This window comes from Neophocaena asiaeorientalis, unplaced genomic scaffold (genome assembly GCF_003031525.2).
Source record: "Neophocaena asiaeorientalis asiaeorientalis breed wild unplaced genomic scaffold, Neophocaena_asiaeorientalis_V1.1 scaffold268, whole genome shotgun sequence".
Taxonomy (NCBI): Eukaryota; Metazoa; Chordata; class Mammalia; order Artiodactyla; family Phocoenidae; genus Neophocaena; species Neophocaena asiaeorientalis.
This window is the reverse complement of record NW_020173979.1, coordinates 3554517-3568899: the sequence shown is the minus strand read 5'-3', so window position 1 is coordinate 3568899 and position 14383 is coordinate 3554517. Positions and strand designations below refer to the sequence as shown.

General features: G+C 46.1%; 1 protein-coding gene across 1 annotated transcript; it reads left to right on the top strand.

The window, feature by feature from the left end:
- The first annotated feature begins 9637 nt into the window (after window positions 1-9637).
- SMIM23 (small integral membrane protein 23) lies at window positions 9638-14007 on the top strand. The gene is made up of 4 exons (XM_024753371.1): window positions 9638-9715; window positions 13259-13310; window positions 13510-13577; window positions 13795-14007. The coding sequence occupies exons 1-4, from the start codon at window positions 9638-9640 to the stop codon at window positions 14005-14007; spliced, it is 411 nt and encodes a 136-aa protein (XP_024609139.1).
- The last annotated feature ends 376 nt before the right edge of the window (window positions 14008-14383 follow it).

The window sequence follows — 14383 nt, the reverse complement described above, 5'->3', positions numbered from 1 at the left end:
CCCACGCCCACAGGACCTGCTCCACGGAGTGTGTCCTGGATTCCACGAGCCCCACGCCCATTAAGCTTCTTGTGGGTTCACCTCAAGTAGGCCCATGACAAACCGTCCTCACCTTGCCCGGCCCCACCACCCAACCCCATCATAGGCTCCTTTGAATTGGGTTGTAAGGCTCGTACACAAAGCCCAGGAAGCATCTTGGACGCAGAAAAGAGTTTCCTGGTGTTGCTTATGAAAGCACAACCTGACATGCAGCTGTTGTGTCAATGATCCCTCTATTTCCCAATTGCCAAAAACCCCAAACAGCTTAAAACAAAAAGAAACTGGCTCCTGGTCTGCAGGTCCGTGTCTACACGCTCACTCCGTTTTTATTAACTTGGCTTGTGGCTCCCAACCCGCAGGTCTGGGGCAGGTCTCCCAAGAGCGGGCACAGCTCTCCTCAGGACCCCACTGGGGAGGGGACGCCAGGGCAGTGGGGTCAGGGAGCGAGGGCAGTCCGTACTGGGGCAGCACTCTCAGTCCACAAATGTCCCAGACACGGATGTTTTGGTCTCATCTTGAAGCCATTTCCAGCCAAGGCGGGGTTCAGGGGGCCGGTTGCCAACCCCAGACACTCACCCTCGGCCACGTTCGTTTGACAGACACTGCATGCCAGGAGTGCCATGTATTTGCAGCATCTGTACAGGGTCTTTGCCTCCACAGGCCCTTGGCCATCGACCTTACTCAAATTCAAATATGAACAGTCAGAGAAGGGAAGAAACCTCCGGAATGTATCCAAACAGTGCTGCCCTCCCAACTCAGCACCAGGGACTGCCCCTCTGAGGGTAACTCTACTGTTGAAAAGGATCTTTTAGTCCCATATGTTCCTGTAACAATTCCAACTTATGCTCAGATGAAGACACAGTGGTCTTTCCCATTGCCGCAAGGAAAGGAGACTGCACTGGACTTTTCGAGATCCTGTGATTCTTCTTACTGGACAACGTATGCTTTTTGCTATAAGTGCTTCTCTTTAAGACCCAAATCTTCCTGTAAGACAGTAGATGTTAAGAACTTGGGCTCTGGAGGTGAATAGGCCTTAATTCATATCCTATTTGTATGATCTTGGGTGAGGCCCTTGATCTCCCTCAACCTCAGTTTACCAATCTGTAAAACAGAGATAGTATGTTTCTACAGGGTTGCTGCGAGGATCCATGAGAACAGATGCAAAGCGCTTAATTCAACAGCTGACAGTAGATGTGCAACAAAAGGGAGCAATTCTTATCACCACGGATCAAGAGGACACTGAAGCCTACAAGGTAGAGTGTGCAGTCCAAGGTCTCCCAGTGAATGAATGACAAGGGTGACATCTGTTCTCAGGACCCCTTGGCTCTACAGCCCGGGACCCTAACCACTATTCCATCACAGCTTCTTTAAGGGAATCCAAAGCTGAGCACAGACACCCCTTCACGTTCACATATGTCATCATTCTATGCAGCCGGAGCAGAGCCAAACCCATCCCCTTCTTTCCTGCATCTGCAGAAGCCCCTCTGTCTGCCGAAAACCCAGGTTCACCTGGGAGGACTTCCAGAAAGAGCAAAGTCACAGATTTTACACTGACACACACTGGCATCTCCCATGGCAAAGGAGATATTCACCCTTCCGGCCCCAGCAAGACCGCTTATGGGAGTTCGGGGGGATGCCTCTTGATCATCGCTACACCCGTCAGCAGGGCCCTTCTCACATCCAGCATCAGGTGAGTGGCTGGGCTATCACATCTCAGAATTCTATTCCTAGGTCAACTTTGCATGGACTCGGGAGCCCGTGGCCTTGGGAATTCCACAACCACCCTGGGATTCCTCCCTCACCCTTCCACCCAAGTCCCCATTTAACACACAACTAACTGAGGTGTGTCCTCCACACTACGATCTTTCCCAGCCCTGCTCCTGCAGGTGGCAGCTGAAGTCATGTGCATAAGGACCCAGGTGTCTGAGGAATTCTCAGAGCCCTGTCCTCGATCCATTTGTCTGCAGACATTATCTAGACTGCACGTCTCCGAGACAGGCCACGACAGAGTGCATTACGAGGTGAGCCCGCCTTAGTTTTCCCTCCAGCTTTCCCCCTTTTTTCACTTCTTGGCCTCAGCGCCCAAAGTCTTCTGGACATATTTTTCATTTTTCCAAATATCAATTGCTCTTTTATTCCCTCTTCGAAGCAGTGAGTAATAAGAGTTGTGTCTGGTCCTAAAATTCCGACTGAAATAAATTAGCCCAATGACCAACAGGAGGTGCCTAGAACAATAACAGCGGAATATTTGGCATATTACAAAAGAACCCCTGGATGTCAAAGTACAGTAAGTCTAGAAGCACATTACAGGGCTATGTTGCCAAAACGGGTATGCAATGAGCCATCCAGGCAGCAGAACGCCTCATAAATTAATCCCGCTTTTTTTTTTCATTTTTGGTCCACTATTCACAGTTCTTCTAGCCCTCTGGTTAATGGGGTATGCAGAAGGGTATTTTTGGTGTGGCCCGCGTCCCCAGCAGGCAAGCATATGCCAAAGCTGTGTGCAAATGTATACATTTGTCCCCTCATTCGTCTGGCATCCCAGGTACCACTTGCTGCAGTAACAGCGGCAGGGAGAGACACAGACTTTGGAGGTAGCAAGCTGTCAACAAATACTGAGCTCCTACTAAGTGCCAGGTATTGTGCTAAGTTCTGGGGATGCCGCAGAGGATGACAGGGAGATGGTCCGTGTCCTCAGGGTGCTGGTAACTCAGACACGTCCCAGTCGATCTGAGCTGGGTCTCCATCTTGGAGCAGATGGGAGATGGGGACAGCAGGCAATGGTTTGCTCTGCGTCCCAAATCCCTTTTTCCTCGAAGGAATCCCCCAGATGTGAGGCTTGGGAGGAGTGGGGGCCAGACACAGCCCTGTCTTCCCACTCTGCAGAAGCAACAGAAGCCCAGATTCTCCTCCCTACCTCGGGGGTGGCCAGGGGCCAGGCCTGTGACAAGGCTCAGTCTAGCCATTGCCCCCGTCCAGAGCTCTGAATCTTCCGGGAATGTCCCAGATACTGTGGTGGGCTGGAACAAGTCCCCCAAAGATATCTATGTCCTAATTCCTGGAATCTGTGACTGTTACTTTATATTGCAGAAAAGGACTTTACAGGTGTCATTAAATTCAGGATTTTGAACCTCAGTTATCTGGGTGGGCCCCAATGCAATCCATGTATCCTTATGAGAGGAAGATTTCACACACACAGAAGAGGAAGCAATGTGACCATGGAGGCAGAGACTGGAGTGATGGGGCCACAAGCCAAGGAATGCTGGCGGCCACCAGAAGTTGGAAGAGACAAGGAAGGGATTCTCCTCTAGAGCCTCCAGAGGGCATGCGGTCAGCCTGATGCCTTGGTTTCAGCCCAGAGATACTGACTTTGGACTTCTGGTCTCCAGAACTGTGTGAAAGTTAACTTCTGTTGTTTTAAGTCCCTTAGTTTGTAGCAATTTGTTATAGAAGACATAGGTAGCTAATGCAGACACCAAGAGAATTTGGAATTCTTTCATGTCTTTGGGATCCAACATTTGCCCTCATACAATTCTGGGTTCAGAATGTTCCTGTGACACGCCCTGGCCTGTGGTTCCTCTCTCTGGATCTCCAGCCTCTCCATCTATTTTTCCAGGAGCTCCCTTTGGACCTCCCTCCAAAACTTACTTTTTCTAAATCTAGCGAACGATAAGGACCTCTGTTGCCTGCCATCGTCGGTAAGAAGCCCCACACGGCCAGGCTGTTATGAAAATTAGGGACAAGCCACGTTGGAGCCCAGCACAGTGCCCATCCCACAGCAGACACACAATAAATCAGAGTTCATAAACCAGTGGGCTGCATTTCACCCATACAGTGCGTTTTTTATTTTTTTCCTAAAGTTGAATTTGTTACCAACATTTACGAGTCAGGAGATTTCACATAAAAGACTGAATTTCTAGCTTCTCTTGAAAGAAGTCAGAAGACCTTATGACACCGGATCTTACATTCTCACGGCAACAATTGGCTGGCCTTTCCAGACATGCGTGTTATAATTTGCCACAGTCCCCACCAGGCCTTTTTGTTGTACACCCAGCCCACTCCTCTCATTTTATTAATTGTTCAGTACCTCTATGCATTTGAGTTTGTAATCCTTGTTACACATGCAAGTCAGACCCAGGTTAGGACTGGGTTCCAGTGTAAGACCCAGGTTGGGAGGTCTTTGCCCAGGATGCTCAGTCTCCCCAGATTCCCTTTCTTCTCCCCTCCAGCTAGCCAAAACTGCCTCCTTTACGGAGCCATCCCAGCCTCCTTTCTCCATACCCCATTAGGCCCCACCCATTCTTATCCAGGCTTGCCTATTAGACCACGTGTATCAGTTTTCTGGACAGATTTTTCATAGAAAGTCTTTGCCTTCTTAAATTTACTGGGCGAGACTTTTGCATTGAGTTGGCACTGGAGCAGCCAGTCTATAAAGACTGGAGAAGCAAGGAAGAAAAAGGAGGGGGGAAAGGAGAGAGAGAGGGAGGGAGAGAGGGAAGGGGAGAGGGAGGGGGGCTAACTGGGTTCCTACTTTGAACCAGACCCTATCCAGTTAGATCATCCCAGTTGGCCCTCCCAGTGTCCCCACAAGGCATACGTTATCACTGGTCTCATTTTTCAGATAACTGAGACTCAGAAACACCGTGACACAAGGATTCGAACCCACATGTGTTTGGGAGACAGAACTCAAGCACAGAGCACTGCTTGGTCTCCGCCTGGTAGGTATGGGCAGACTGCTCCCTGCAAACGGTATAATTTTTCCATTAGTGATTTGCCTGGAACTCTTTTTTCACCCACACATTTTCCATTCATCCCCCCACTCCCCCATTCACTCCCACGTTCACTCAGGAAGCCTAATTCCCTAGTCCGCGGTCCCTCCCTCCTTTCTCATCCCCTCCCTCTTCCTGTACTGGGTAGTGGAGTGCTGGCTGGCCGGGGAGGTTGGGAGGCACCCCGCCCAGAGCCCCAGCTCCTAGCACCTACCCTGCCCCAGCCCGCAGCCCACACCGGCTTCTGGGCAGGCGCTCTGAGGGCCGGGCAGGGATGCTTGGCTTCCCTCAGTTTCCTGCCCCAGGAACTGGCCCTCAGAACTAATCACAGAAGCTCCCCAACTCATCAATGCTCTTCAGAGCAGTTTCCTGGAAGAATTCATTGGGTTTCTAGGAAAATGTTTCCGGTTGTCTTCTCTTTCCATGGCTGTAATTCATTACTTTCGATATGCCACAATTAGTTTAATGGGCAGTCCTGGAGTATCTGCATTTCACATTTGAAACGTGTCCTGGAGGTAAAACCCAAGAAGCCAGTAGCTGCCCATGTGCAAGACCATGGAGATGACGCAGATGGCCTTGTGAAGAGTCCCCGGGTGGGAGCAAGAGACTTGAGATCTGGTCTCTTTTTTCCGAATGGCTTGGGGAGATCCCTTTCTTTTTCTGGTCTTGAGTTTTCCCATGGAAGGGGCAGTATCTCATGGCAGTCAAGACCCTGGGTGCTGGAATCAGACCCACGGAGTTCAGATCTCGGCCCTGCTTCTCTGTAACTTTAGGAAAGTGACTTAACCATTGTGAGCCTCAGTCTCCTCATCTGTAAAATGGAGATAATAATATAATTTGCCATCCAGAGTTGAAATAATAATACAGTGAGTCAATGCATATAAAGCACTTTGCATAGAGCCCTGTGCTCAGTAGTTTCTTGATGTATCTTAGCTGTGGATGGTAATAATAATAAGGATATGCAGGAGAAAGGGGAAGAAGAAGGGATGGAGATTGTTTGACATTCCTGGGTGCCAAACTGGGGTCGTCATGAAGTTGAAGAGGAAAGAGGGAATATAGCTACTTTTGATATTTCAAAAAGCTTAATGAGGACACATCTACTCACCCACAATAAAGCCACAAAGGATAATGAGAATGGCAATTTTCTTTGCTTTTGGCTGAAATTACATTAACCCGTTGGGGTAAACTAAAAGGCTTTGGAGTTAAACAGACCTGCACTCAGACCCCTAGCAGAGTGTACCATCTTGAATAAGGAGAGTAACGTCCAGACAGACAGACAGCCCCGATCTTGCAGGGCAGTTATGAGGATTAGATGAGATAATGTATGGAACGCACTTAACAGGGGTCTGGAACAGAGCTGATAACTACTGTGGCGAATATCCTTCCTCGGCTACCCTGGGCCTCAGCTTCTTCATTGGTAAAATTAAAATCATACCACCTGCTTTCCTCATTCAACAAATATTTTCTGATCCAAGTACTATAAATACAAAAATGTATTCACCAGACATAGTTCAGGGCCTCTCAGAACCCACATTTTGAAGTTGCTCATTATTCATCCATTCAGCAAATATTTTTACTGAACATTTAGTATGTAACAGGCTGCATAATGGGATTTAGAGATACAATGGCTAGTAAAACAGACTTAATCCCCAACTATCTACAGAATTATAGCCTGGAGAAGATGTAATAAATAAAGTAGTGAAATGCCTAGCATACAGTAGGTGCTCAATTAATAAAAGTTATCTGGGTGCTAATCAGGAACTTTGTATGTGTCACTTCGGGAAACTTAGATCACCAAAATGTTGAAAATTAATGATTTCTTAACACACGAAATTTCTTTGGTAGGTGGAGGCTTTTAAAATATGAGGGGAGTGCAAAGTAAATGAAACAGTTAAATATACACTTGAAACATGTATAGGATCTGTATGCTGAAAACTACAAAATGCTGATCAGAGAAAACCTAAATCAATGGTAAGGCATACCACATTCATGGACTGGAAGACACAACATAATAAAGATGACAGTTCTCCCCCAAGGGATCTGTAGGTTTAATGCAATTCCTGTCAAAATTCCAGCTAGCAAGGTTTTGTATCGTTTTGTTTTTGTAGACATAGACATCTTATTCTAAAGTTTATATGTAAAGGCTTAGGCCCTAGAAGTGCTGAAAATAATCTTGACAAAGAACAAAGTGGGAGAAATCACTCTACTCAATATTAAGGCTTACTGTATAGTTATAATCAGGACAGTTGGTGTTGGTGGGGATCAATACATAGATCAATGAAACAGAGTAGAGAGCCAGAAATAGCCCCACTCAAATATGTTCAGCTTATTTTTGACAAAGATGCAGAAGAAATTCAAAGGAGAAATGAAACCATTTTCAACAAATGGTGCTGGAGCAAATGGACATCCACAGGCAAAAAAATGAACCTTGATCCAAACTTGACACCTTTTACAAAAATTAACTCCAAACATATCATGGACTGGAAGGTGAAGCATAAAACTATAAAACTTTTTAAAAATAGGAGAAAATCTCCTGCTTCTAGGGCTAGTGAAGAGTTCTTAGATTTGACGCCAAAACCCATGACTCACAAAAGAAAAAAATTGATAAGTTGAACATCAGCAAAATTAAAACCTTTTTCTCTGCAAAAGTCCACGTGAAGCAGATGAAGAGATAAGCTACAGACTGGGAGAAAATATTTACAAACCATATATCCATCTAGTATCTGAAATATACAAAGAACTCTCAACACTTAACTGTAAAAAAACCATTCCAATTAGAAAATGAGCAGAAGATGTGAACAGACGTTTCACTGAGGAGGAGATACAGATGGCAAAAAAGCACATGAGAAGATGTTCAACATAATTAGATATCCAAAAAATGCAAATCCGGGCTTCCCTGGTGGCGCAGTGGTTGAGAATCTGCCTGCTAATTCAGGGGACACGGGTTCAAGCCCTGGTCTGGGAGGATCCCACATGCCGCGGAGCAACTAGGCCGGTGAGCCACAACTACTGAGCCTGCGCATCCGGAGCCTGTGCTCCGCAGCAAGAGAGGCCGCGATAGTGAGAGGCCCGCGCACCGCGATGAAGAGTGGCCCCCGCTTGCCACAACTAGAGAAAGCCCTCGCACAGAAACGAAGACCCAACACAGCAAAAATTAATTAATTAATTAATAAACTCCTACCCTCAACATCCTAAAAAAAAAAAAAAAAAGGGAAACCTTAAAAAAAATGCAAATCCAAACCACAACGAGCTATCACTATATACCTACTAAAATGTCTAAAATAAATAATGAAAACACCAATGCTAGGGAGTATGAGGAGAGACTGTATTGTTCCTATATTGCTGATGAGAATGTAAAATGGTACAGCCACTCTAGGAAATAGTTTGACAGTGTCTTATAAAATGATCTTGCAATTACCACATAATCCAGCAATTGTCCTCTTACACATCCCAGAGAAATAAAAACTTAGGTTCACACAGAAACCTGTATTGGCATACCTCGGAGATATTGGTTCCAGACCACCACAATAAAGTGAATATCATAAAAAAAGCGAGTCACACAGTTTTTTTGCTTTCTCGGCACACATAAAAGTTATGTTTACACTATACTGTAGTCTATGAAATGTGCAACAGCATTGTGTCTGAGATGATGTACATACTCTAATTAAAAATACTTTGCTGTTAAAAATGCTAACCATCATCTGAGCCTTCAGGGAGTTGCGGTAGTAATATCCAAGGTCACCGATCACAGATCGCCGTAACAAACATAATAATGGTGAAAACATTTGAAATATGGCAAGAATTACCAAAATGTGGCACGAAGACGTGAAATGAGCAAATGCTGCTGCTCCATGCAGGGTTACCACAAAACTTCAATTTGTAAAAAAATGCAGTATCTACGAAGTGCAATAACACAAGGTATGCCTATACAAGAAAGCCCATGTTAGCTTTACTCATAAAAGCCAAAACCTGGAAACAGCCCAGATGTCTTTCAGTGGGTGGCTGGTAAACAGTGGCACATCCCTGCCATGAAATACTACACACAAGAAGAGAGGGACAAACTACCGATGCAGGATAATCGGGGTGAATTTCCAGGGGATTACGCTAAGTACCAAAAAGCCAGCCTCCAAAGGTCACAGACTATTTGATTCCATTGATACGACATTTTTGAAAAGATAAAATTTTAGAAATAGACAACAGATCAGTGGTTGCTAGGAATTGGGTGTGGAGGGAGGAGCTGACTACAAATACAGAACACAGAACCCTGTGGTTTGGGAATTCTTCTGTATCATGACTGTAGTGGTGGATACCCAAATCTAGCCATGTGACAGAATTATTTAGAATTAAATACACGCACAAATGAATACAAGTGGAACTGGGGAGATTTTAATAAGATTGATAGATTGTATCCATGGCAAGAGCCTATGTTACCATCAGTGGAAACTGAGTAAAGGGTACCCAGGATCTCCTATACCATTTCTTACAATTGCATGTGAATCTACAATTATCTCAATAAATTCAGTTAAAAATATTTTATTGTTTTTTTATTTAAAGACTTGCATCTTATTAAAAAAATTGAAAAGAGAAGAAAAAGGATCAGAAAAATCACCATCCTGAAATAAAATCTTTCGGTGTATTTCTTTCTGGTCTTTGTTTTTTACATTTATATGAAAAACAAGTTGGGGCTAAACACCAGGATGGTGCAGAGTGGGGGCCTGACTGTCCCCACCTTCTGTGACATCAGAATTCATGGCTTGAGAGATGCTTGGTGACCAGAGGCCGGGGAGGTGAGGGTACGCTGTTCCACCCAGGCAGCCTGACCTGAGATCATGGTGATCCAACAGGTGCACAGCAGGGGGCGAGTGGCAGCTGAGAGAAGGGGAGGTCACACTGAGGACAAGAAACAGGTGAGGCCAGACCAGGTGTACATGGCTTTCCTCCCATCTGGACTCCATTTGACACTCCAGGAAGACTGTAAGGCCCTCAAAATCAGGAACGGGCTTTCAGCCCGACTCTCCCTAGAGCCCAACCTGGTGGAACACAGCAGGGCTCAGGAGCTTCCTCTAGAAGTCATTCCTGACACTCTTATTTAATTCTCCACACTGCCAGCAGAAGCTATGCTCCAGGAGGGCTGGGATTTTTATTTAGCTTCCTGCTGTATTCCTAGTGCCTAGAATAGTGGTTGGTACATAACAGGTGCTGAATGAATGAATGAATGAACGAACCGAAATAAATAGGATAATACACCTGAATTGGAGAGGTCGTGGAGCTTTTGTTCTTAGGGCTGAAATTCAAACCTAACATAGGACTTTGTCAAAATGGAAAATGTTAGCACTTAATGTGCACAGCCTGGTGCTTCTACCCCTCTCTCTTTCATGACATTCCCGAGAAGCAATTATTAGCAAATGGGTAAGCTGAGGTTGGAAAGGCAAAAAGCCAGACAGCAGGGACAGACTGGGATTTGAAGCCAGGGCCATCTGATTCCAGAACCCTTAGCAAGGTGACCCTGCACTCCACCGCCTCCCAGGTGGAGAACTGAGGGAAGGATGTAAAAGGAGGCTGGGAAGGTCATCTGGGCCTTGCACACTGTGGAAAGGGGTGGGATTTTATTCTGAGATTAGTAAGAAGCCATTGAAGGGTTTTAAGCAGAGCGATACATGACTGACCTATATATGTTTTCAAAAGATTTGTTCGCTCATACATTTAATACACATTCCAACGCTTCCTTTATGCTGGACTTTGCGGGGCTCCCATTATGCTGCAGCTTTTGCTAAAAAAGTGTCCCACGAATCTCAAACCCCAGGAATGCTCCTTTTAGAAAAGTCATTTAAAAGGTTCTGTGGTTTGGGGAATGCTGATACCCTCGTTCCCTTCTTGGAGATTTACACAGCTCGTTCACATAACGAAGGCTCTGACAAGTCCTGCAGCAAGGAAATCCACATAACTTTGTTTACCACAGCATTTCCCAAATCAATTTGATGACAGAGTCCCCACCTTGCCTTTTTGAAAGACCTTTCAGCATATATCAAAATCCACTTTACAGGTGAAGAAACTGAGGCTCAGAGCGAAGAAATGATCTGGCTCAGGCCCCACAACAGCACAAAAGAAGGACTAAAACTCAATTTTAGTCGCTGTTCCCTGCCTTTGTCTCCACCCTGCACACACACACAAAAAATATAGCAGCAAGTATTCTGGTGAAGACACCATCCTGTAAAGCACATTGACAGAGGAGTGGTTAAAGAAATAGAAGAGCTTTCAGACCACAGAATGTTCATCAGCCGTTATAAAGAATGAGTCAGTTCTATGTGTCTTAGATAAAGAGAGTCTCAGGGAATACTGTTAAGAAATTTAAAAAGTGCCCTAACCTGAAGTGTACAATGATTTCACCTTGGGTGTCCACACCGAGGCAGTTGCTACCCAGATCAAGCTATAGAGCATGTCCAAGTTTCCTCCAAGGCCCCTCCCAGCTCACACTCCATAACCACGATTCTGAGTTCTATCATCACAGACGAGTTTTGTACGTCCCTGAATTTCATGGGAATGGAATCAAACAGTGTGTCCCTTCATGACTGGCTTTTTTCACTCCTAGTGTGTGTGACAGACTCAGTCACGTTGCTGCTACGTAATTAGTTTTTACTTTTTCTTACAGTTAATAATAATATAGTTGCTAGTATATATTTTTGAAAAGCTATCCAGGGAAGAGACAAATTATGCAAATCTCTTATCTTCTTTGTTTGTGGTAGCCAGTCTAAATCTTGCTTCACAAAGACAGGTACGTAAGAAATGTATTATTTCAAGTCAGATTAAATCTAGCTCAGCCCACATCCAGTGAGCTGGGGGGAAAGTCAATGTCGGTCACTACTGTGTCCACCTTAATCCTCTCTCCACTTTTGTTTGCCCCTGACACCATCACGGTCCCAACTCACATTGTCTGTTGAAAGCAGTTGTCTCTGAGTTCCCTGTGCTAAGACCTCCCAGCCACACCACGAGGGCCACCCAGGAGAGGGAAGTGGGCCCCTCCCAGACTCAGATTCCCCCTCTATCTTCTCCCACCTCTCCAAAAGGCTCTCAGTTTTCTCCCCTTCTGATCCTGGCACACCCATCAGAATCTCCTAAATGGTCTCGGACTGACCCAAGTTCCAGGGAGCAATGTTGTCTTCAGGCAGCCGTTTCATTCCTGCACCCAAACCCCAAGGGGTAGACTTCCAATTGCAGCCTTAACACAGTAACTGGGGCTAAACTAGCCCTCCCATTCATTGTAAGCGGCCATGAAATTGACAAAATAAATGAAGCAACTATTTTCTGGTGAGGGCAGCAGACAGCACAAAAGTGCAATCCCTGAGAAAAGAAAACTGGTGATTGCCTCATCTCTTTCCCAACGACGGCTGCACCAAGAGTTAGAGGGCGGACAGAGCCCAGCAGTCCTGCTGAGCTGCAGAGAATCTGTGCAACTGAAGCAGCTGGACTCCGTAGGACAAGGCATTGGAGAGGAAGAAGAGCTGTGTGTCGAGAGGACCCCGAAAGCCCAGGCGGGGGATCTCCATGACTTCTTGGCTGTGGGCTGCATGCAAAGGATTTAGATTACCCACGGCTTACCAGACAGCAGCTGCTATGGGGTTTAGAGCAGAGATACTGGAAGTCCAGCAGTGCTGGAGGTGGATGGAATTCTGATCCAGCTAGAACCATGAAACCCCTTAAGATCCCAGGCATCCATTTGAGAGCACACATATACGTACAGACACACACACACACACACATATCTATTCTATATTCATACAATATAATATTACTCATCAATAACCTCGAACATGAAAACATGGAGACATCTCAGAAGCATTATGTGGAGTAAGAATAGCTCAACAAAACAGTACATAATATATGGTTTCATTGATGTGAAGTTACAGAACAGGCAAAACGGCTCCACAGTGACAGAGAGCAGATGAGCGGTTCCCTATGGCAGGGGCGGGGGTAAAGAGGGGGTTGGCCGCAAAAGCACGTACAGGAACTTTCTAGGATGATGGAAATGGTCTACATCTAGATTGGAGTGGTCGTCCACAAGCACAGACATTTGTCAAAACTCATCAAACTGTCCATGTAAAATGTGCATTTTACTGTATGTGAATCATACCTCAATAAAGTCAACTCCTTTTAAAGATCATTTCAAAGAAAACATGCAAAAGTGAGGCAAGGATGAGAATAGAGGTGGGCCTTCCTTCTCAGCAGGGAGAAAGGGAAAACACCAATGAAATGTCAGTAAGTTGCCATGTTATCTAATTCTGCAATATTTGCGGGTTTTGTAGTAAGTACACGTGACTCAGATAATCAGAAAAAAGTTCAGCTCTGACCGTGACCTTACAGCAGCCCCACGCCTAGCCCTCTGTGAGGGAAGCAGGGATGCACGTATACCCTCCAGAAATTCATCTCCTCCCTCCTCCTCTTCTTGCCCCCAGACACTGTTGGCGTTGCTGATCTTGGTGCTATATGTGGGCACAGGAATATCAGGTGAGCATTCTGGAATCTGAGGAGGAAGGAGCCATGTCCACACAGAGTCAGCAGCCTATTCTGGAGATGGCTGCATGCCAAGGGGGCCTCCACAGCTTGCCTTCTCCCATCCTCTTCATCCCATTGGGATGACCAACCGAGTTTATTCCAACTCACTCTCCTTTCCCTTATTAAGAGGTGGTGTTTGTGCCTGTTTCAGGAAGAAGTTGGGAGGTGTCAGAAAGAATCAGAGAATGTCACTACATCCAGAATCCTATGACTTCCCAGGTAACATATTCAAGAAGGTACTGAGGGACGTCAAGCTTGGCTGAGGAAATCTGAGAAGGCTTCCCAGAGGTGTCATTGATGGGTCTCGGCCGGGTGGAGAAGGTGGGGATGGGCAGAAGGAAAGCATTGCAAAGGCTTGGGGAACTTTTAGAAACCAGTGGCAAGGGAGGGTCTACATGAAAAGGCTCAAGATGCAATGTGAGTGTCTGCCTTTCAGGTGTTTGAATACCAGACCAGTGACCCCTCAGAAGAGCCAATCAAGGTCATCAGGACCTGGTGGAAGGAGAACTTGCATGTTTTCGTGGAGAAGCTAGAGAAAGAGGTGCGAGACCTGGAACAGCTGGTGCGAGACCTAGAGGAGTGGCTGGATGCCCTCCTGGGAGACGGGTACCCAGAGGAGCCCGGTGCCACCCTCAAAAATCACTTGTGAGGGGCCAGAGCTGGGACCTGGGCAGGAGGCCAAGTGGAAGGGGGCAAAGATTCCCAGGGGCTCCTCTAAGTAGGGCTGAGCTGTGACACTTGAAGTTTAAGGCAGCCAAGAAAATAAAGTAGTTGAGACACTGAGAACTCTAGTTGTCACCACTGCTGGTCCATGAAAGCTGAACTCAGGTCAGGAAGACACCAGGCTCTGCTGAGATACCATCACTTGTACCAGGACTCTGGTGCACAGGAACCAACACCAGCCTCAGAGCCAGCCACAGGGTCAGGACCCCTCTCTTCCACTTGACTTGAGTCACTGTGCAAAATTCCTCAACCTCTCTACAACAAGATATCTCATTAATAAGAATCAGGGAAACAAACTTTGC